The sequence below is a fragment of the Bidens hawaiensis genome, unplaced genomic scaffold, assembly GCF_021521415.1.
Source record: "Bidens hawaiensis isolate Kalapana, Puna unplaced genomic scaffold, B.hawaiensis_p1.1 tig00014401_1, whole genome shotgun sequence".
Taxonomy (NCBI): Eukaryota; Viridiplantae; Streptophyta; class Magnoliopsida; order Asterales; family Asteraceae; genus Bidens; species Bidens hawaiensis.
This window is the reverse complement of record NW_027492244.1, coordinates 451,785-474,128: the sequence shown is the minus strand read 5'-3', so window position 1 is coordinate 474,128 and position 22,344 is coordinate 451,785. Positions and strand designations below refer to the sequence as shown.

The 22,344-nt window shown below is 36.9% G+C and overlaps 2 protein-coding genes across 2 annotated transcripts; one reads left to right on the top strand and one right to left on the bottom strand.

Annotated features, from left to right (window-relative positions):
• Nucleotides 1-13,430: 13,430 nt before the first annotated feature.
• On the top strand, nucleotides 13,431-17,293 carry LOC143546548 (BTB/POZ domain-containing protein At5g48800-like). Its single transcript, XM_077038200.1, has 4 exons — nucleotides 13,431-13,738; nucleotides 13,963-14,029; nucleotides 14,744-15,913; nucleotides 16,554-17,293. The coding sequence occupies exons 1-4, from the start codon at nucleotides 13,641-13,643 to the stop codon at nucleotides 17,088-17,090; spliced, it is 1,872 nt and encodes a 623-aa protein (XP_076894315.1). The 5' UTR covers nucleotides 13,431-13,640; the 3' UTR covers nucleotides 17,091-17,293.
• Nucleotides 17,294-17,914: 621 nt separating this feature from the next.
• LOC143546533 (cytochrome b5-like) lies at nucleotides 17,915-20,523 on the bottom strand. Its single transcript, XM_077038187.1, has 3 exons — nucleotides 20,386-20,523; nucleotides 19,403-19,469; nucleotides 17,915-18,305 (listed from the first exon to the last, which is right to left on the bottom strand). The coding sequence occupies exons 1-3, from the start codon at nucleotides 20,461-20,463 to the stop codon at nucleotides 18,055-18,057; spliced, it is 396 nt and encodes a 131-aa protein (XP_076894302.1). The 5' UTR covers nucleotides 20,464-20,523; the 3' UTR covers nucleotides 17,915-18,054.
• Between the last annotated feature and the right edge of the window lie 1,821 nt (nucleotides 20,524-22,344).

The window sequence follows — 22,344 nt, the reverse complement described above, 5'->3', positions numbered from 1 at the left end:
TAGAGACGCCACCTCTGAGCGAGTAATGCCCAACGCTCTAGCAACCTCCTCAGCCTTACCAATGATAGTGTCATCATCTAAATACCAAGCATGGGAGGGCAAGGAACATGTCCCCTGCACCCTAAGGATGAGCGGATGAAGGACCAACGCAAAAAGAAGAGGGCCAAGGGGGTCCCCTTGTTGTACCCCAGTAAAAGTCCCAATATGAGTATCCCCCACATATAAACGGGCGGGGCAGGCATATAAAAACTGGACCCATGGGAAGATGGATGGACATATGCAGCTAACTTCCCTATGAATGGTCGTCCGATCCACCTCGTTGAAGGCGTTAGAAAAATCAACATTGAGCATAGCCAAGGACCCGTCAGAATGAAACTCGCTCAAAAATCTGTTAGCACTATGCAATACCGCTTCTGCCCCATTAGGGATCCCAACCCCGAATTGGAAATCCCCTAGATAAGCAGCCACCTTTTTCCCCATTTTACTCATAGCGACTTTCGACACCAATCTTCTCCAAATGGCCCCCACTGCGATGGGTCTAATTCCATTGTCAGGCTTCAACAGGGGGGTCAACGGTGCCGAAGCAATGAACTCCGCTAGAACTTTAGGACAAATCCCCCCAAGCCACAAGTTGACAAAATCATTGATGGCCTTTTAGAGCCCGGAGGCGGTTGGAGACCCCTGGCCACAGAAAGCGTGTAAAATATGTTGGGCCCGCAAACCATCCCTCCCACAAGAAGTACCTTTCGGAAAGGTTTTAATACATTCCAGCACACAATCACCGTCCACTTGCAAGGCTGGTTCCGATGGCACGGCAGAGGGCATGGTCGGGGGGCTCCATCAAAGGATGTTTATCTATCAATGCTCTCAATATATCCCCCCAGCAGGCGCGACCCCGGATGAACACAAGACTTTGATCGCCGCTGTGTAATGGTCATCCGCTACCTTCCGGAGGCACTGCTTGATATTGCCCCCTCCCTCTTCTTTTTATTGGCAATCCCACATCACAGGAAGTTCAAGGAGCGGTAGCACCAACTCTTCTAAACCTGCCCCATCTTTCCAAACAGCCAAAGCTCGCATAATGGAGCTACATTGAAGCGATTTCCTGTTACCGGACCTTCGTTCCTGTCTAGTAGCCGGTTTGACAACACGTAACGTGCAGCGAGGCAACAACAAAAGTTTAACCCAAGCCTCAATAGACCCCGGGGCATCCACCACTTTACGGAGCCCCCTGACAAAGCCTGGGCAAAAGCCATGCGACACGCGGGCGGGATACTCTTGACAATAGCAATAGGAATGGCGAGGATGCACTTTAGGAGAGCGACATCTACCACAAACGTCTCAGATAGACCACTCCCAAGTTCCACCTGCGAATCGCGGGGTTGAGGGATCCCACAATAAAATCAAAGTCGCCTCCTACACGTGGGGTGCATTTAATCACTTCTTTTCCGTGCATAGATGAACCAAGTGAAAATAAACCACAACATATTACAAATCATATTGAATGGCAACTTCCAAATTTTGATTCTTTGAAAGTTTGATACCTAAGTTTCACTTCTTTACCATCTAAGTCATCCAAATTTGGTTGTTAATTTTTTCACCTAAGTATTACTTCTTCATCTTTTGGTTATAAACTTTTAGACTTTCAATTTTGCCAATAAAACTTTTATATTTAACAAGTGGCTACAAAACTTATACTATAACGAATTGAACCGATTCCAACCGAGTTCCCTTCAAAATGCGTAGTAGCTTTTGAACATGTAATGCATTTAACGTGCTCCGCAACAACGTGCGGACATAAATACTTGTAGTATTTATGTGGCAAAAACAACTTTCTAGACAATTTTGTCTTTTATACAAGATTTTATTAAGGATGAGTAAATAACTCGTGGATTCCAACTCATTCGTAAATTTCTTTTGAACAACCAAATTTTTTATATCAAGAAATAAGACTAGCAAGTAGCTAGACCTTGATAATACAACAACACACTCGATTACACATTCACACCTTAGTAATCATATGGCTACTCAAAACGAAAAAGAGCACCACGCCTGGTCGTCTGCCGGTCTAATACGACTACTTAGCTGGGTAAAAACTTTATTCATCCTCAGATTATTTGGATTGATTTCTAAGTTCTTTGTATAAGTACTAAATATTATTTTTTCTTATTCATAATTATATTTGTCTTTTTTCGTGGAAAGAGCAAAGTTCTTGATTCTCCATCTTGTTATTATCCCCAATCTCATTCCTTAAATTAAGCACTAATCACCCATTTCCGCATCAATCTCATACATCCAAATATGTCTCGTCTAATTGTTGGGTTTCTATGGATATTTTAGACTTAGTTAATCATTTAACTAGTCATTAAAAGGCGGAAGCGTGATTATCTATAAACTTTATGTACATATATCCATATATATATTACAAGTTCATATGTGTGTTAATCTATGAATAACCCTTTATTCTTGTTTCAAGATTACCATTAATCTTAAGATTAGAAACCCGAGACTAAGGATCAAATAATACGGAAAAACTAAACTATCAAAGCTTGTAAAACTTACATTCTTAACTCCTTAAGAGATGTAGTTGATGGTTGAAGAAGATGATGATGTTGATGCTAGACTTTCAAAGGAAAAATCCTCAAACGGAAGATACCCCGAGCCTCCAACACACACCGAGCTATGTTAGGAAGCTTGAACACGAGAAACCGAGACTCGAACCTCTTTTGTTTCTTGATTTCGGCCGAACCAAAAACTAGTGGGAAAGAGAGAGTTGTGGTTACTTATTTTTTCTTGAAAGTATGTTGATCTTTTTATAAATGAGATCATATCTCATTCATATCTTAAGTTAGGTTTTTGGTCAAGTAAAAGTTACTCAACCTCCATCAAGTCCTTACCAACTTTGACCAAGTGTATGGGGTGTAAGGCATACATGTCTAAATAATATATATTTTATACCTTAAAAAATATATAAACATCCCATCTTTTATAAACCATTTTATAAAAGAACACATGTTTAAATAATCATTCCAATAATAATTATTTGAATAAATAAATTAACCAATTAATTTATTTAACACTTTCAAGTAATTATTCAGAAACCCGATTTCTGAATGTGTTGTGTTCTGTATTTGTTTTATAGATCATATCTCAACAAATACATAATTGGTGTGTGTCTAACTCGTTATTGGGTATGACCCGACTTGGATCAAACACGGCTAGCCACATTAACCTAATTATGTGTCTCGGGCATACGGTATTCCAACAATCTCCCACTTGCACGTGACTCGTAGGAAGTTAATGCTAATGGTGAATACCGCCTAACAACAGGTCACCATCCCTAGTGTGTTTGACTAAGTGCCATTCAATAACATCATCCCCTTCAAGTCCATACTTGATATGATATAGGTAAGTCTTATCACTACATCCCTTTGTTACTAGATGTCCTGTCAAATCGAAGAGACACAGAGTGATCATTCTCTCAATGATTTAACTTAACAGGCCTTAGACATCTAAACTCTCAACACATAAGAGGAACAAATCCCATCTTGACTGCATACACCCTTGTTGACATCTCGTATGATATCTGAGCTCTTTCTTACACGTTATCGTGTTACCGAAATAACAAAGAAGAGAGTCAAGTTATCAGACTTGATGAAAGACCAGATCCAATATGCATCTTAGGTCAAAGGACACAATGATACTCGCCTTTACTCAAGGATTACTTATGATCAGTTACACTAACTCCATGCAGTGATCCTTGAGAGCGGGTCAGTCCAATATTTGTATCCCACAAATATCTATGAACTTTGGTGGCAAACCTATGCCCTATATTCATCACATGAATATCAACCAATCCGGGTTCATAATAGTCTTACCTTCATACTTGTTCCCACAAGTATGATCGACTACGGACGTTTAGAACAACATAAGTCATTCATGGATTAAACATGCAAATATAGAACATAACTCATTGAATAATTAAAACATAATTAATTTTCATGAGATACCCATTACATTCGTTCTTATACAAACACTAAAAACAGATTAAATCCACTCACTAGAATACCGAAGTCCTAATGCACAAACATGACCCTCATGCTTTGGCCTATCGAGGAGCTTCGTGAGTGGGTCCGCAATATTTTGATCGGTATGAACTTTATGAATACATATCTTTCCCTTTTCAACTTCATCCCTTATGTAGTTGAATCTGCGCTCAATGTGCCTCGTTTTCTGATGAGCACGAGGCTCCTTGATCTGTGCAATAGCACCCTCATTGTCACAGAATATCTCTAGGGGCTCCTGAATGGTAGAGATAATCCCTAGATCCATGATGAACTTTTTCATCCATGCAGCTTCTTGGGCTGCCATTGAAGCGACGATGTACTCAGATTCTGTAGTGGATAACGCGACAACATCCTGCTTCGAACTCTTCCAAGAGACAGCGCCTCCATTCAAAATGAAGACATATCCCGACTGTGACCGAGAATCATCTCGGTCAGTTTGGAAACTCGCATCCACGTAACCCTTTACGACGAGTTCCTCCTCACCAGACCCATATATTAAAAACATATCCTTAGTCCTTCTAAGGTATTTTAATATATTCTTGACAGCCATCCAATGACTGTCACCTGGGTTGTGCTGGTATCTACTCGTTATGCTTAAAGCATACGAGACGTTCGGTCTAGTGCACATCATTGCATACATAATAGATCCTATTGCCAAAGCATAAGGAACATGCTTCATCCTATCCTGCTCTTCCTTAGAGCTAGGACTTTGGGATGAGCTTAACACGGTTCCTCTAGGAATAGGTACCAAACCTTTCTTAGAGTTTTCCATCCTGAACCTTTTCAGGATTTTATCAATGTATGCACTTTGATTGAGTCCGATCAATTTCCTTTGTCTATCCCTATAGACCTTTATTCCCAAGATATGTGTCGCTTCTCCAAGATCCTTAATTGAGAAACGACTACTTAACCACGCTTTAACGTTTTCCATACTTGGTATATCATTTCCAAATAAAAGTATATCATCGACATACAAAATAAGGAACATGACTATACTCCCACTAGCCCATTTATACACACACGCCTCATCACCGTTTTGGACGAAACCAAACGCTTTGATTTCTTCATTAAAACGATGATTCCACATCCGTGATGCTTGTTTCAACCCGTAGATTGATTTCCTTAACTTACATACTTTGTCAGGATTAGATGGATCGACAAAACCTTCAGGCTGAACCATATGGACATCTTTCTCAAGATATCCATTAAGAAAAGCGGTCTTGACATCCATCTGCCATATCTCATAATCAAAATGAGCTGCAATGGCAAATAATATCCTGATCGACTTAAGCATCGCGACCGGCGAGAAGGTTTCATCATAATCAATCCCTTGAGTTTGTGTGAAACCTTTTGCTACAAGTCGTGCTTTGTAAGTATCTAGATTTCCATGCATATCGGTCTTCTTCTTGAAGACCCACTTACATCCAACCAGTTTGGAGTTAAGTGGACGATCAACCAATTCCCAAACTTGGTTATCGTGCATGGATTGCATCTCGGCGCTCATGGCTTCAAGCCATTTTTCACAATCAGGTTGTGACATAGCATCTTTGTAGGAGATCGGTTCATCCGAATCGACCAAGTAGCAACCATCCACGAGAAATCCATATCTCTCGGGAGGTTGACTAACCCTACTAGATCTGCGAGCAACGTGTGTATGATCAACCATTTGATCACCTTCAACATCCTCGTGTTGAAAGCTAGTATCAACCAACTGTGTATCATCCAGTGATTCTTGAACCTCTTCAAGTTCCACTCTCTTTTCACTAGGTCCTTCCATAAGGAACTTAGTTTCTAAGAAGTATCATTTGCGTGAAATAAACACTTTTTGTTCACTAGGATCATAGAATATATATCCTATATCATCCTTTGGGTATCCTATGAAGATACACCTGATGGATCGAGCCTCAAGCTTATTTGGGGTGTCACGTTTAACATAAACTATGCATCCCCATACCCTTAAATATGAAAAGGATGGAACCTTTCCATGCCACACTTCATAGGGTATTCGATCCACCTTTTTGGTCGGGGCCATATTCAAAATACGAGCCGCTGTAAGTAGCGCATATCCCCAAAATGATGGCGGTAGTGAGCTTCGTGCCATCATTGATCGAACCATGTCCAACAGTGTTCTATTCCTCCTCTCGGATACTCCGTTATGTTGAGGAGTTCCAGGAGGAGTGAACTGTGAAATAATTCCACAATCTCTAAGATGACATTGAAAAGCATCACTTAGGTATTCGCCTCCTCTATCGGAGCGGAGTACCTTGATTGTTCGGTCGAGCTGATTTTGTACTTCATTTTGAAATTCCTTGAACATTTCAAAGGCTTCATATTTGTGTTTCATTAGATACACATACCCATATCGACTAAAATCGTCGGTAAAGGTAATGAAGTACCTTTCACTATTCCTACTAGTGGGCTTGAGAGGTCCGCATACATCCGTATGTATGATACCTAACAAGTCCTTAGCCCTCTCATTTGTACCTTTAAAAGGTTCTTTGGTCATCTTGCCTTGAATACAAGATTCACACTCATCAAACGAACCTAACTCATTTGTTTTCAAAAGACCATTCTTTTGGAGAGTATTTACACGATTCTTGTTTATGTGTCCAAGACGACAATGCCAAATGTAGGAATCACTCAAAACCTTTTTGAGTCTTTTAGTGGAAGTTTGATATAATGAGCTATTTGAGGTATTGTCATGAACCAATTCATAAATACCGTTGTTTGGTACAGCTTTAAAATAAAAGATACCATTAGATGATACATGCATTTCTGATTTTACAAATTTAAAGTCAAAGTTACATTGTCTAAGAAGGTGCACGGAAATAATATTCCTAGTCAAACTAGGAGCATACAAAACATTTCTCAAAACAACTTCCAAACCACTTGGAAGCGATAAAGTGAAGTCTCCTCTAGCGACCACGTGCACCCTTGCACCGTTGCCCATGAAAAGACTCACTTCGCCCTTCTTTAAGTCTTCATTCCTTTTGAACCCCTGCAACCAATTGCAAATATGAGTTCCACATCCGGTATCCAATACCCATGTGTTAGACGAAATAAGATTTAGCTCAATATTAATCATAAAGACATTACCCGAGGCATGCCCCGCATTCCTCTTGTCTCTTAGCTCTTTTAGGTAGACCGGGCAATTGCGTTTCCAATGTCCGGTCTCCCCACAACCAAAACAAGGATCATCCTTATGACCCCTCGGTTCCACAACCTTTTGTTTCTTTGCCATAACCGGTGATTTGCCCTTACCCTTAAGATCACAGGAGGACCCTTTCTTTTTGCTACCTTAGCCTTAGAATTGGGTTGAGATCGATTCTTGGATTTACCTTCATTGATCGCAAACACGGGTAAAACCCTTTTACCCATGCTCGCCTCGGCTGTTTTAAGCATTGAGTGAAGTTCTCCAATGTTTTTGTCCCACCCATTCATGTTATAATTTAACACGAAAGTGTCGAACCTTTTCGACAGGGAGTTAAGGATCAAATCCGTTGCTAACTCTTTTGAGATGGGACAATTGAGCTTGGCGAGGCGATCAATGTAACTTTTCATTTTAAGTACATAAGTTGAAACTGGTTGATTATCATCCATTCTACATGCATGCAAGGCTCGAACCGTTTCGAACCTTTCAACTCTTGATTGCTTAAGGAACATTTCCTTAAGTTGAGTAATCATGTCGTACGCATTATGGTTTTCGAAATCCTTTTGGATTTCGGGAACCATAGTCGCCAACATGAGGCATGACACTTGAATGGAATCTTCCGTGTGTTGGACCCAATTCATATATTCGACCTCACTTCCCTCTTCCGGTTCGTTGGGGATAGGTGTTTCCAAAACATGATATAATTTTTCTTGTTTTAGAACAATCCTTAAATTTCGGAACCAATCCGAAAAGTTATTGTGGTTAAGACGGTCTTTAGCGAGAATAGATCGGAGAGATACATTTTGGACGTTAGGGATTATGTTGTCGTCGACGTGTGCGGCCATCTGCAGAATTTTAATTAAGTTCATTTTAGTGTTTTACCTTTTTAATTATTAATACCCTTTTATATATACCAAATATAATTAATAATTAAAATCTAGAATCCAACGATAAACCCGACTCCGGTTAGGTGACCTTTTTCCCATTGTCGGTTTATCAAGGTAGTTATTCATAACAATTGCAAACCCTTTTGCAACTTCTAGAGTTTATGGGACCGGTTTGAAATCATATTTCGTGTCGGCATGTTTATCCCATTAACACCTATTAGACCCTATGCTTTGGTGACCCTCTTCACATGGTTCTAATTTAAGTCGTCCTACTTGTATCAACTTGTAATATTAACATACAAATGGTTAGGTGACCTTTTTCCCATTTATATGCCAATATTACCTCAACATATTAATTTACTCTACGCGGTTAGGTGACCTTTTTCCCACTAAGAGCTTACTAATATGTTAAGCGTTATACAAAAGGATGGTGTTTAACTTGTTATCCTTAATTTTAAAAGGGATTTTTAGTTTTAATAATTCTAGTTGTAAAACTTTAAATCATGTTCTAACATGCATTTAGTAACATGATTATTTTGAAACCATTTTCAAAATTCTAATTTATAATAAAACCATTTTATTATGGGCGTGAGACGGCTAGTTAATAAATCCATTTTATTAAACTACGTGTCACGTGATTACCGATAATTGTTAGAACCCGTTTTATGCTTTGTTAATTAATTCTATGTGACGAAGTTGATATCCTAATATCTAACAACCACATAATCAAACAATCAATTAACAAGCATACACAATTATACTAGACACGAGCCACTAAGTTAGACCACACTTGTTAGCCGAAACAAGTGTGTGTCTTAGGTCCGATCCTAAGGGACACACGACACATGGATGTTGTAGCTCCCACTTGATCCCGCATCCAAATGCGTCAAGCATCTTCTTCAACCCCGTTGTAATCCATTGGGCTTGAACTTGGGCCTTAGCTTCCATAAGCTTCCATTTGGGCTCAATTGGTGGGCTTAGGTCCTTTTGGGCTTGAATCCCCTTAACGGGCTTGTGAGGCCCATTATCACCATACCCGGCCCAATAAGGCCCAAACTTCCAATTTTGCAATCTTCTTTAATTTTACAAAACCAAATGTCCTAATACATTTTTTTATTCTATAAAATAAAGATATTACAAATAATCTATTTATTACATACCCATATGAATAAATAATTACAAAATTGCCCCTAATTAATTATTACAAACCGAAACTTTGAATAATTAATAACAATCACAACAAACATCCATTTGGTCTACGGCTCGGTCTAGTTTTAACAAACATAACCCGTTATGTCTTAGGAACCCGTTCCAAAACCCCTTGACCTTATCGGGCCTAGCCCAGCCCATTTGGGCTTGACCCAATAACTTGTTCTTGGGCTTCGGCCCATAAGAAAATCTCATGGGCTTCGGCCCATTTAACTTTCTTCCCTTTTTTCGGTTAACCCATTAACCAAAAGAAGTGGGCTTCGGCCCAATAGCTCGGTTTTATTTATTTATTTATTTTTTTTTTGAACAAAGCCAAAAATATAACAAGATTAAATACAAAAAAATCATGCATGTTAATTTTTTGTATAAAATCTTTCAAGGGGAAAATATAAAACCGAAAACCCGAAGCTTAGTTTCCCGTATCCCGGCTCTTGATGCCATTTGTTGGGTTTCTATGGATATTTTAGACTTAGTTAATCATTTAACTAGTCATTAAAAGGCGGAAGCGTGATTATCTATAAACTTTATGTACATATATCCATATATATATTACAAGTTCATATGTGTGTTAATCTATGAATAACCCTTTATTCTTGTTTCAAGATTACCATTAATCTTAAGATTAGAAACCCGAGACTAAGGATCAAATAATACGGAAAAACTAAACTATCAAAGCTTGTAAAACTTACATTCTTAACTCCTTAAGAGATGTAGTTGATGGTTGAAGAAGATGATGATGTTGATGCTAGACTTTCAAAGGAAAAATCCTCAAACGGAAGATACCCCGAGCCTCCAACACACACCGAGCTATGTTAGGAAGCTTGAACACGAGAAACCGAGACTCGAACCTCTTTTGTTTCTTGATTTCGGCCGAACCAAAAACTAGTGGGAAAGAGAGAGTTGTGGTTACTTATTTTTTCTTGAAAGTATGTTGATCTTTTTATAAATGAGATCATATCTCATTCATATCTTAAGTTAGGTTTTTGGTCAAGTAAAAGTTACTCAACCTCCATCAAGTCCTTACCAACTTTGACCAAGTGTATGGGGTGTAAGGCATACATGTCTAAATAATATATATTTTATACCTTAAAAAATATATAAACATCCCATCTTTTATAAACCATTTTATAAAAGAACACATGTTTAAATAATCATTCCAATAATAATTATTTGAATAAATAAATTAACCAATTAATTTATTTAACACTTTCAAGTAATTATTCAGAAACCCGATTTCTGAATGTGTTGTGTTCTGTATTTGTTTTATAGATCATATCTCAACAAATACATAATTGGTGTGTGTCTAACTCGTTATTGGGTATGACCCGACTTGGATCAAACACGGCTAGCCACATTAACCTAATTATGTGTCTCGGGCATACGGTATTCCAACACTAATAGCATTACTTTATATTAAACTAGTGTGATTCACGTGTATTACACGGGGAATTGATAAAAATCATAAACTTCAAATATTAACTACAATACAATTAAAAACACAATTATTATATATCGTTAATACAATTACAAGCTGTGTTAAATTACAGAAATTACAAAACAAACATTAAACAAAAATTTTACAAATAAGTAAAAATTTCCTTGTACGCTACTTGTGGTTGTATTGGTCAATATACATTGTTTATCAAAAATCAAAATTATTGGCCCATGTCTGCTTGTAACTCTCGGTAATGCCACATATAATTGTCTGTATAAGAACACAGGTTCTTTCAAACACAAACCAACCCTAGACAATGATTAACCTTGGCTTTTGTTTCTAGTCATCGCGAAACATATTGCAATGGAAACTGTCGTCTTTGAAATTTAAATGCTAGTAATTTGTTGTCAATGGTGTTCTATGGATCAAAACTATATGCCCAATATTAGTTCCAAAAAAGATTTTTGCTTCAATAACACGAGCACCTAAATATATGATCTGTAGTCTAGTATCGTTACACAACCCTTCTTTCTGGTTAAGATTTATAAGTAGCATAACATAACCCCAACTTTTAGTATAAGCTTGTGGTTTGGTAGTACGGATATTCTTAGACCATTAATAATGGTTTTTTGTTTAAGATATATATTATTAACAAATGTATGCTATATTTTTGTGCTATGTTTATAAATGTTACAAGGGAATCGAATACGGTGTTGTTAGTCGTGTAATATGGGAAGATTAACTTGATTAAAAGACTTGTTTTATTTTAATTAAAATCCCCACCATATTTAAGGTCACAAAACGTAACTCTTTGAACGGAATCCTTGTTTGCAGAGATTTTCATCCAAAAATCCGTTTTGCGCGCTTTTTAAAATAGAGTTTTTGTCCTTTTATTTGATGAACTTGTTTTCCTTTTATTATTATTTAGGTGAATATATTATATATAAACTCATTAAGTTAATATGCATACCTTTAAATCAAAAAGAAAAGATAAAATAAATCATGAAATCTCAAGCACTGATGTTTGATTTATGAAAAAAAAAGTTCTACATGTTAATCAAAATGGGGGGGGGGGGGGGTGATTTTAGTTTGTTTTTTAAGTATTTCATCTAATCACATTGAAAGTAATATAGAACTTTGAAGAAAAGTTACATGAATAGATTTTAATTTGAGAAGATAAAGAATTTCCATTTCTAAATTAAGATTTTCACAACAATGGAAAAGATTTAATTGAATAAGAGGTCTTTTGATCAAAACTGCATAGTCCCTGCAGTACCGAGTCCGTGGAGGCGAAGATATAGGTTTCTGTGGTGGCGGTTGGTGAGATTCCAGTGCCGGAAGTTGTGGTGGCGGTGACGGTGACAGGGTTGATAGAAGTAGATGGAGTTGGGAGAGTTTTGGGATTTAGGGTTTGATTGGAATAAAAGATCGTAGATCCAAATAAGACTAATCTGGGTGGGTAATGACCCATGTAGGATTCACATTTTGAAATGGGTTAAAAAGTGTGAGAATGGCTAAGAGAGTGACAAGTGGCATGAAATAGTAGTCTTTTATTAGAATAGTATGAAGTATGATACTAGCTTTGGAAACCCGTATTACACGTGATAAATTAATGTATTTTACAATGAATAATGTAGTAACAAATAAAAACAATACTTAAGTCTCTTTATATTATGTAAAATAATGTATTACAAATATAGTCGTTTTATATCATCAAATATATTTGAATTTTAAATTGAGAATGAGTTGTTCTACCATCGGTATACAATAATGAAGCAATGTCACTGGAAGCAACATTTAAAACAATGAGGTCTTTCGATGTGAAAAATGTAGCTAAAGTTTATCACAAAAATGTTATACATTCCATACCCGGCCATAGACAAAAAAGACACAATTTTTTTCCTTTTTGAACAACTTCATGTTGTCCTTATAAACACACTGTTGTTCAATTATTAAAATAGTCTTATAATAAATATAAAAATGGAAAATTTGTCTATGATTTTTAATATCGACTATTTGGAAAAAAAAAATTAAAAAAATATTATAGTTTTCTTCAATATGAAGATGTCTCAAAAAATTGAATGTTAATGTACTCTTTAAACTTAAACTCTTTTATATATACATTTCAATTATAAAGAAAATATATTTATGACACGTAATTATTATATTATTTTTTTTTTATATTAAGTATGTTTAGAGTATAATTTATTGGAGATTAACCAATTAATACGGTATGTTGAATTTATAATCAATACCTATATTTAGAACCAAGATTTTTTTTCTTTTTCCATCAATAGAAGAGAAGTGATTTTGGCGGGAATTCGATAATGAGAATTAATCTCAGAATGCCATGTGTCCAAAATTATTTTTTTTATTAGTATAGGTAGATATCAACTAAATTATTTTAAGCTTTGAAATATTAGTTTATGTGTTGGTGATACATTAAAAATTCAATTATAAAATATTTGAAACAAAAGATCCGACAGGACTTATTTTTTTTACTTGTATTTTAAATTGGACTCATTTCAACAAAAAGTGAAACATAACTTTTTCAAAAGTCTAAGTTTTTTTGAAAAATAATGCGTTTACAAGGCTTTCCATAAATTCCATTTTTATGGCTATCAAAAAGTATCCTACAATTGGATTACCATTGTATTTTTTTCATGCTAAAGTTACTTATATATTCATTTGTATCATAAAGAAAAAACAATTATTATCATTATTCTTATTAATTGTTTTGATGACCCTACAAGAGAAAGAGAGGCCCATTGTTTTGGACATTTGCAATCCTATGATTTTGCATAATTGACCAAAAATATGGCCGAAGAAGCTCACAAACATTTGTGCTCTTCTAACACTCCACCATTCTTTTTGCTCCTTTGTCTTTCTTCATGGACAGCCACCACTACCACCACCACCACCACCCCCACCACCCTCCTCAGTCTCAGCTCACTACCACCAAGAGCTCCCGCCAACGTTATAACGAATGGTACGTCACTTGGTCATGTATACTTTTTGTTCTTTTTTTTTGTCATATGGTATAGATGCTTGATACCCGAATAAATCTTTATCGTGTCATCGTGTGTATTTTGGTCATTCACTAGAGGATAGGTGCACTTGCAAATACGAATGCGGGTCCCATTTGGTTTGGCGAGGCTTAAAATGAAACTTTGGCTTTAAAATGAATAAAAGGTTATTTTCTTCTGTATGCAGGATATTTCGTGATGTTCCGAGTGATATAACAATAGAAGTGAATGGGGCTGTTTTTGGATTGCACAAGGTAACTTGTTATCAAAAGTTGAACCTTTCAAACACACTTTTGCAATCAATTTTTTAAAATCTTGTGTTAAAAGTTAAACCTTTTATACACACACTTTTGCTATAATATTATTTGACTTGAATCTTTAACATGAACTTTCATTTTCGAGCTTGAACTCATATCTGTTGTCCTACGTTTTCTTTTGAAACGGAGATAGTGACAATAATCTTTGAATTTATACAAAAGAAGTCAAGGACTATGTTTTAAAGTTCATATAATCCCTCATATTACATCTACTTAAATTCAACTTAAAAGGTAATAAGGTCCGCTAGGTCGCCAAATTCCCTAAAATTCGAATGAAAACATTTAAAAACGTTGTTTGACCATGAAGTAAAACATCAATCCATATTGTTAGCAATGCATTCATACTCATTCGGATTCTTTTGTAGTTACATCAATCTAACAATCAATCAGTTCTTAAGAATCTTACAGGAATTATGACTTTGACCAAAAAGTCAAACTTCCATCTCTAAGTTTTCAGTAAATTCAGTCACAATTACTTCATAGCAAATATTATTTTACTTTTCAACTTCACCTCCTTCATTATATAATATCATGCTAACCTTATCCAACAATTACATTTCCTAACAAAATTGAAGGCAATATGAGTTTGACCAAAAAGTCAAACTTCTATAATCATACTCATGTGAAAAATAAACATTTTTGTGGTTTCAGTTCCCTCTTGTTTCACGATGCGGTCGAATCCGAAAACTAGTAGCCGATCACCGGGACAATGCTATATCAAAGGTGGAACTTCTTAGCTTACCAGGAGGCGCGGAAACATTCGAACTAGCTGCTAAATTCTGCTACGGTATCAACTTCGAAATAACATCATTAAATGTGGCACAACTATGTTGTGTCGCGGATTACCTAGAAATGACTGAAAAATACTCGACCCGCAACCTCGGGTCCCGCGCCAACGAGTATCTCGACACTGTCGTCACAAAGAATCTTGAAATGTCAGTTGAGGTGTTAAAACAAACCGAAAACTTGCTCCCATTAGCCGATGATTTAAAAATTATCACCCGATGCATCGATGCAATAGCTTCTAAAGCATGTGTCGAGCAAATCGCATCGAGCTTTTCAAGGCTTGAGTATAGTAGTTCGGGTCGGCTTCACATGAGCCGACAAGTGAAGGGTGAAAGTACCGACTGGTGGATTAAAGATTTATCAGTTCTTCGGGTCGATATGTATAAACGGGTTATGACAGCGATGAAATGTCGCGGTGTGAGACCAGAAAGTATCGGTGAGTCGCTTATGAGTTATGCAGAAAACGAGCTAACGGGTTTGTATAATCTCAACGGGAAAAAATCTGATGCCCGAGTTTTGGGCCACGAACGGGTCGTGGTGGAAACGATTGTCGGGTTACTTCCTGTTGAGAAGCCCGCAGTCCCGTTGAGTTTTCTTTTCGGGCTTTTGCGGGCTGCGGTGATGCTTAACTGCGCCACTGCTTGTCGGGTTGATTTAGAAAGACGGATTGGGTCGCAGTTGGATTTAGCGACACTTGATGATCTTTTGATCCCATCATTAAGGCATGCGGATGATACATTGTTTGATGTTGATGCGGTTCATAGGATTCTGGTTAACTTTTCACAGCAAGATGATAGTGATGATGAAATGGATGGAGATGGTGGTGATGGTTCTGGGTTTGAGTCGGATGAGCCGGATTCACCGACGCAAACGGCTTTGGTTAAAGTTTCAAAGTTGGTTGACAGTTATCTTGCTGGAATAGCACCGGAAATAAACCTTAAACTTTCCAAATTCATTGCGGTGGCTGAAAGCTTACCCGCGCATGCTCGTACAGTTCATGACGGTCTGTATCGATCGATTGATGTTTATCTCAAAGTACGTATATTTGTGTTTATGGTTTATACTTAGTTCATAAAACATGCATTTTGACTTTTGTGGTCAAACTAGTACTTTCCTATATCAGTTTGACATTCAAAAGTCAAAGCTTATGCTTTTTTGTCTATAAATATTAAAGGCTTTATCAGACTCGGACATAAAGAAGTTTCGAAAATGTATGTTTTGACTTTCATGGTCAAATGTTGACCGTTTGACTTCAAAAGTCAACCTATACATTTCTGATCCATTACAGGTCTACCCTTCATCGGATGTGCATGGATCGGTTTTGCGATCAAACCAAACCAAATATCCGGTATTAAAGTTTTTGAAATCCACTCAGTTTCGGTTTTTGGTATGGTTTTGGTTCAGTCTTGGTTTTACCGTTTATGCTTAAAAATCTTTTGCCAAAATAAATTTGCAAAGAAAATAAATTGAGTCTTAAACTTTGAGCCTAAATCTCTTTGTTAAATATTATTATATATTTGAGCTAAAATATTTTAGTTACATTATTTATTAAATTCATATAAATAACTTAACTTTCAAGATAAAAAACGAAAGTCCACAAATTCGGTTAGGGTTGTTTTGTTTTTTTGGCTTTATGCACATTGCTATACAGCTCTTACAACACTAAAACCTGCAGGCTCACCCGGGTTTATCAGAATGTGACAAAAAAAGGCTATGCAAATTGATTGATTTCCATAAACTATCACCTGAAGCGGGCGCACACGCTGCACAAAACGAGCGCCTACCTCTCCAATCAATTGTTCAAGTCCTATACATCGAGCAACTACGGCTTAGAAATGCCTTATCCTGCAACTACCCTGAAGACAACCTCAAACCGCCACCACACTACCAGTCATGGCGGATCAACAGCGGCGGTCTCAGTGCTGCAATGTCACCAAAAGACAATTATGCGTCACTGAGACGTGAAAACCGTGAGTTGAAACTTGAGTTGACTCGGTTAAGAATGCGATTGAATGATTTTGAGAAAGAACATGTGTGCATGAAGAGGAGTATGGAGAAATCAAGCTCACATAATTTCATGAGTAGTTTTTCAAAGAAGATTTCAAAATTGAACCTGTTTGGGCTTAATTCTTCTTCAAGAGGATCAAGATCAAGTTCTCCATCTAGGCATTCACAAAGAACTGACTCTAAGGTAACAGTCAGGACAGAATGAAACAAGTATTAAACCCTTATTTTTGTATTTATTTATTTTACTATTATTTGACATTTACAGTGCACCTTTTCATTTCCAGTCTTGTATATAAGTTGTGTTGGATTTGCTCTATCCAGTATCGGTTTTGACTTTTGTCTGACCAAACTACCAAAGACAATTGAGTCTTTAAGAAGCCACTAAAGTTGCTGTTTCTAAATTTAGTTGATTCTGGTTTTATTTTATCTCAACGGATCAAGTAACAACCTATAAAAACATGGTTAAGACAGTGTGACGTATCAAATAAAAAAAACAACCTAAAAATGACAAGACTACCCGAGCATCCGGTACAAGTATTTGGGTATAGTATTGATAAAAGAAAATATGCTGGTTCAGGCATGGGCATTAGATTAGGTGATATCCGGTCCGATTACCTTAACCATATACCCAAAAGTTTTAAATATTTGTTTCTATTTTCCTTTGGCCATTGTCTAGTAATGCTTCATTCTACTAGTTTTGTAAATAATGAATTTTTTTTGGATACGTATTTAATGATACTTTTATATTCTATACGTTGTGAAGTATAAACTTATTTTCAAATTATATAATTTAATAGTCGGTGTTACTTAAAACAAAGATTATTTACAAATTTCAAGAAAAAATAGACAAAAAGCTGTGTGTTGAACTTGGTGAAGCTAACCCGACACAAACCCGTTTTAGCGTATTACCAAACCTGTCGAACCCCCAATAAACCATGTCTACACAAACTACATTCATTCAAGAGCTCGAATAGCTCAAGAATATTGTGTGAAACAAGCTCAAAAAGATGCATACAGGTCACAAAGATATTTAAAAGAAGTACTCATAATCTCATATTACTATCTTAAAGTCCACCATAATCGACCATCAAGAAACAAGAACACGAACAACTCAAACTCTTAAACAACATAATTAAAAGACACAAATTTGAAAGACCCAGATCATGATCTTACAATGATTTTGTATAGAATCGGATCCCAACTGCAGCACCCAAGATCACCAATGGAACCAAGAACTGCAGAATCTTGATGATGAACTCAGGTGTTTTGTCTTGGTTGTAATGAGCCTGATTTGGAGGCTTGTACTCAACCTTTGAGGGGATTGTTGCTGTATCTATATCACCAACATAAAATTCATTCATCATGGATTTAGCGGTTGTGCTATGGCCCACGTCCTCAAAATCATCGGTTGCATCCTTTCCTGCAAAAGTTCATTATATTTACACATTTAAAATTCCATCGTTTAAAAAATCGAGTTTTTATGAGCTTTAACTTGACTTGCCATATGTTTTGAGTTCATTTTTGTACTTGAATTAAAGAAACTTTTGACTCAATGGAGCTTAAATCAATAAAAGGACTAAAGACTTTTTTGTAGCCCTGGTTTGAGGTACCAACAACTGTAAATAACCTGATTTACCCTTGCTTTGATTGACAGACAAATGACTATTCTGACTACTCACAAGGTCATACCGCATGTATGAACATTTTTTCCCCTATCATACGGCGCGTATGATGTGACAATCTCTGGTACGCAAAGTTGATTACTTGATTTGACATCATACAGCCCGTATAACCATTTTTGGCCCTAACAAAGGGTTCGTATGATGTGCAGGCTTTGGTGTGCATAGTTGATTTGACCCATACAACCCACATGAGATCATCAACCCGTATGATATGACATGCACACTTAGGGGTGTTCAATATTTGGATTGGACTTGAGGAACTCAAAATTTGATTCAACTCGGATCTGAATTTCGAATTCGGTTTTCAATCATTCGAATCCAATTCAGTTCGAATTCGGTTTAGTAATCGAATACAAATTTATGATTTTAAATTCAATTCAAAATTCGAATTCAAATTAGACATTTTATTTTTATTATTAACATACATATTTATAAAAAGATAAATTTCATAGGTCTTTTAAGTTCTGAAGACTAAAAATGAAAGTTCATCACTTTGGTTATAAATTCATGTAATTGGACGTTACCACTTTGAATATTAGGATGTTGTAACTTTGAATGATTTATTTGTTTTATAGACTTGTATTTTAATGTTAAAAAACTCAAGTTTGTAGTGGTTTTGATTCGTTGAAAAACTCTAGTTCATATTGTTCCATAAAAGAACCCCAGCTTCAAATTTTCAAAATTCGAAAATTAGAAATTCAATTCGTTAAACACCCCTATGCACACTGTTGTACACTCATGGTTGTGGTGTTTCTATAACAGGCCCCTTCAGTTATACCCTTATACCAGTAAAATTTGAATTATGAAAACAAAAACAAAAAATCGAGTGTTGTACCTGTGGCAGATAACAAAACGTCATCGCCTCCTGGATGATCCTCCAAGAACTTTGACAAATCATAGACCTGCACCAAGTCATCAACACATTAAACCATGACCTAACTGAAACAACTTGACGCATGATGATTATATACTAATTTAGGTTTTGGATCAAATACAAATGACTTTTATCGTGAGAACTGTACAAATAACTAAGTAAATTTATGTTAACACTTGAATAATTAACACTATAACTTTTGAACTAGAGTAATTATTAGTTATTTGTATGTTCAGTATGTTAATTTTATTTGTACCGGATCCCACCCGTACTAAAATAACTTTAACAGGACACACTAATATCACGATTCAACAATATAACCACAAAAACATGATGAAAACTGAAAAACTGTCAGCATAGTTGCCAAAATGCCACAATCATTTTCTTCTATAAGTTGGATTCATGAAGTAGAAGTGAAGTTAAAGAAAACTTGACTCTGTACCTAACATGGAGTTCATTTATATGGTTTGAGGTGGCGTTTGGATGTGCGATTAAGCTGATTATTGTAAATTATATCCAGAATTTTTTCGAACCATAATAAAAACTTAACCTGATTATTTGCAGACAAAGACTCCTTATTTTGTCCTTAAATATCATTAGGTATTTAATATTCAAATAATAAAGTAATTAAGTTATGTGTACTCCAGATTGAGTACATTAGAGCAGTTTGAACCCTAAATCAAAAGTTGAACCAAACCACTTGGTTTGACTAAAAAAGTCAAAAGAAAAACTATTTAATGCAACAACTACTAGCAACCAGTTGAGAACGATCCGATCCGATCAGATTAAAGAAACAGATTAGCAAAATGAATGAATCCACACGTGCAAGTAATTGCATCGAGACATAACTTAAGATTTCAAATAGAGTGAAAGAAGAAGAATAACATAATCAAATGAGATCCGTAATAATAGCCATGAATCATGGAACAGATTCGTATACATACCTTGCCGTCGATGATGAGCCAGCAATCTTTGGGAGTGTTGTGCACAGCAACCTCTTTCAAAGTGTATATTTTACCCATGAGGAGTTTAGTTGCAACTTGCAATGGATCTGTGAAGCACCAAATTGGGATCTGTGGCTTATAGAAAATAAAATTGATTTAGGTGAGTGAGGAGGTTGTTGACACGAGTGGGTGGTGGTTTATATAATTATATTTATATCTATATCTATCTCTGTGTCTGGGGGTTGGTGGGGAAGTAAAACCAATAGCGCTCGAGAAATGGTGCCCAAGGATCGATATTATTATTATTATTATTATTATTATTATCTTATACTATTAATTAATTATTAGTTATTAATTATAATAATATTAATAATCTATACTGTACCAGAGGTGGAGGTAGGTTGATTTAAAGCAAACTGGTTTGATATTTCGTTATTTTTGCGCATGGGAAGAAATTACGATTGCGATCATTGTTGTTTATTCTAGTGTTAAATCTTTTGTTACATATATGGATGATCGTTTAGAATGGGTGATTGGGTGTTAAGTCACCTCGTGAGGGTCCTTTTATGCATACTTCTAATTAAGCTAGGTCAACGATCGCCCTTTGAAAAGGATAATAACTATGTCAACGATCACACTCGTCATCCCAATTTATTAGTTGCATCAAGTAAGCCTCTTTCTTTCTCCTTCAACATGTTTCATGTCTCTTTTTGTGCATTTTCAAACCCCACAATCACATATCAACTTTCTAACAAAGAGAGATGATTATGGCATGGCAAGTGAAGAGGTAGGTCCCAGCAGAGCCCAGTTGAACCCGCAAGACTCACCTTGAAGAGGGACGTTTGCGCAAGGACCAGCTGCTTCCGCAGGACCCACCATGCTCAGAGATGAAGACCTTACGCGCAGTACGCCAGCTGTTCCCGCAGGGAAAGCCTCCCAATGGTGTACCCCGCCTATTCCCGCAGCTGCGGATACAAGCCATCAGGGAAGGCTACCCGCACTAATAGCAAGGCTACACGCACAAGGCACTAACTCTTGATACTTCAGTAATGTCACCTGAAGGAATGAGCAAGGCGGGAATCCTCCCGCCCAAATGAGCCAGTCTGTATGCTTCTGGAAGATCTTTTGTACTATACCTGCCAAGGTATGGACAAAATAGACAAGATCTGACCAAAGCAGCCCATGAACCAATCACAGGGTGACAGCTCACCGACAACAGTACGAGGAGGAGCACCCTCTAGTACTGTTTGTCACTATTAGCCGCTGCCTACTCACCAACCCTCACTGTGGGACGTGCGTAGCCTACAGTTGGTGGAACAGTGCATAGCCGGCAGTAAAGGAACAGTATACAGCCTTCCTTGTCACTATCAGCCGCAGCCTATCCACCAACCAGCATGGCTCGTGCGTAGCCCACTGTTGGTAGAACAGGAATACTATTCAGCCGGCTGTACCTTCTTGTAAACCTACCTTCGGCTATAAATACTTCAACACCTTGGAATGGTAAGGACATCATCTGATATCTCATTATCATATCTTCTTTAGCAATCTCTTAATATACACTTATATTCAGAGCAATCTAGTCTGATTCTCACACCGGAGGGTGGTCACAATGAGGAACCCCCCCTTCTCAGTGACGAGCTTACGGTGTCTGTTTTGCAGGTCACCTGAAGAACAACTTTCTTTGCTGGACCTCATCCTCGTGGGAAACATCTATTTAACCCCCAGATTATCCGTGATCTGCCCGGGGTCAATTAGTGTTTCTTCATTGGCGCCATCTGTGCATAAAAGCTAGAACTAATTCTTAGTTTTTCCAAAATTTCTGAAGAAATGGTTAACGTTACTCCGGTCCCAAGGCCGGTAAGTGACCAAGAAACCCCGGTAACCACAACCCCAGCAACTGGGGGGAACACCGGCGGTTATACAAATTTTACGAACACTACCCCGGTTACCCAAGCCGGG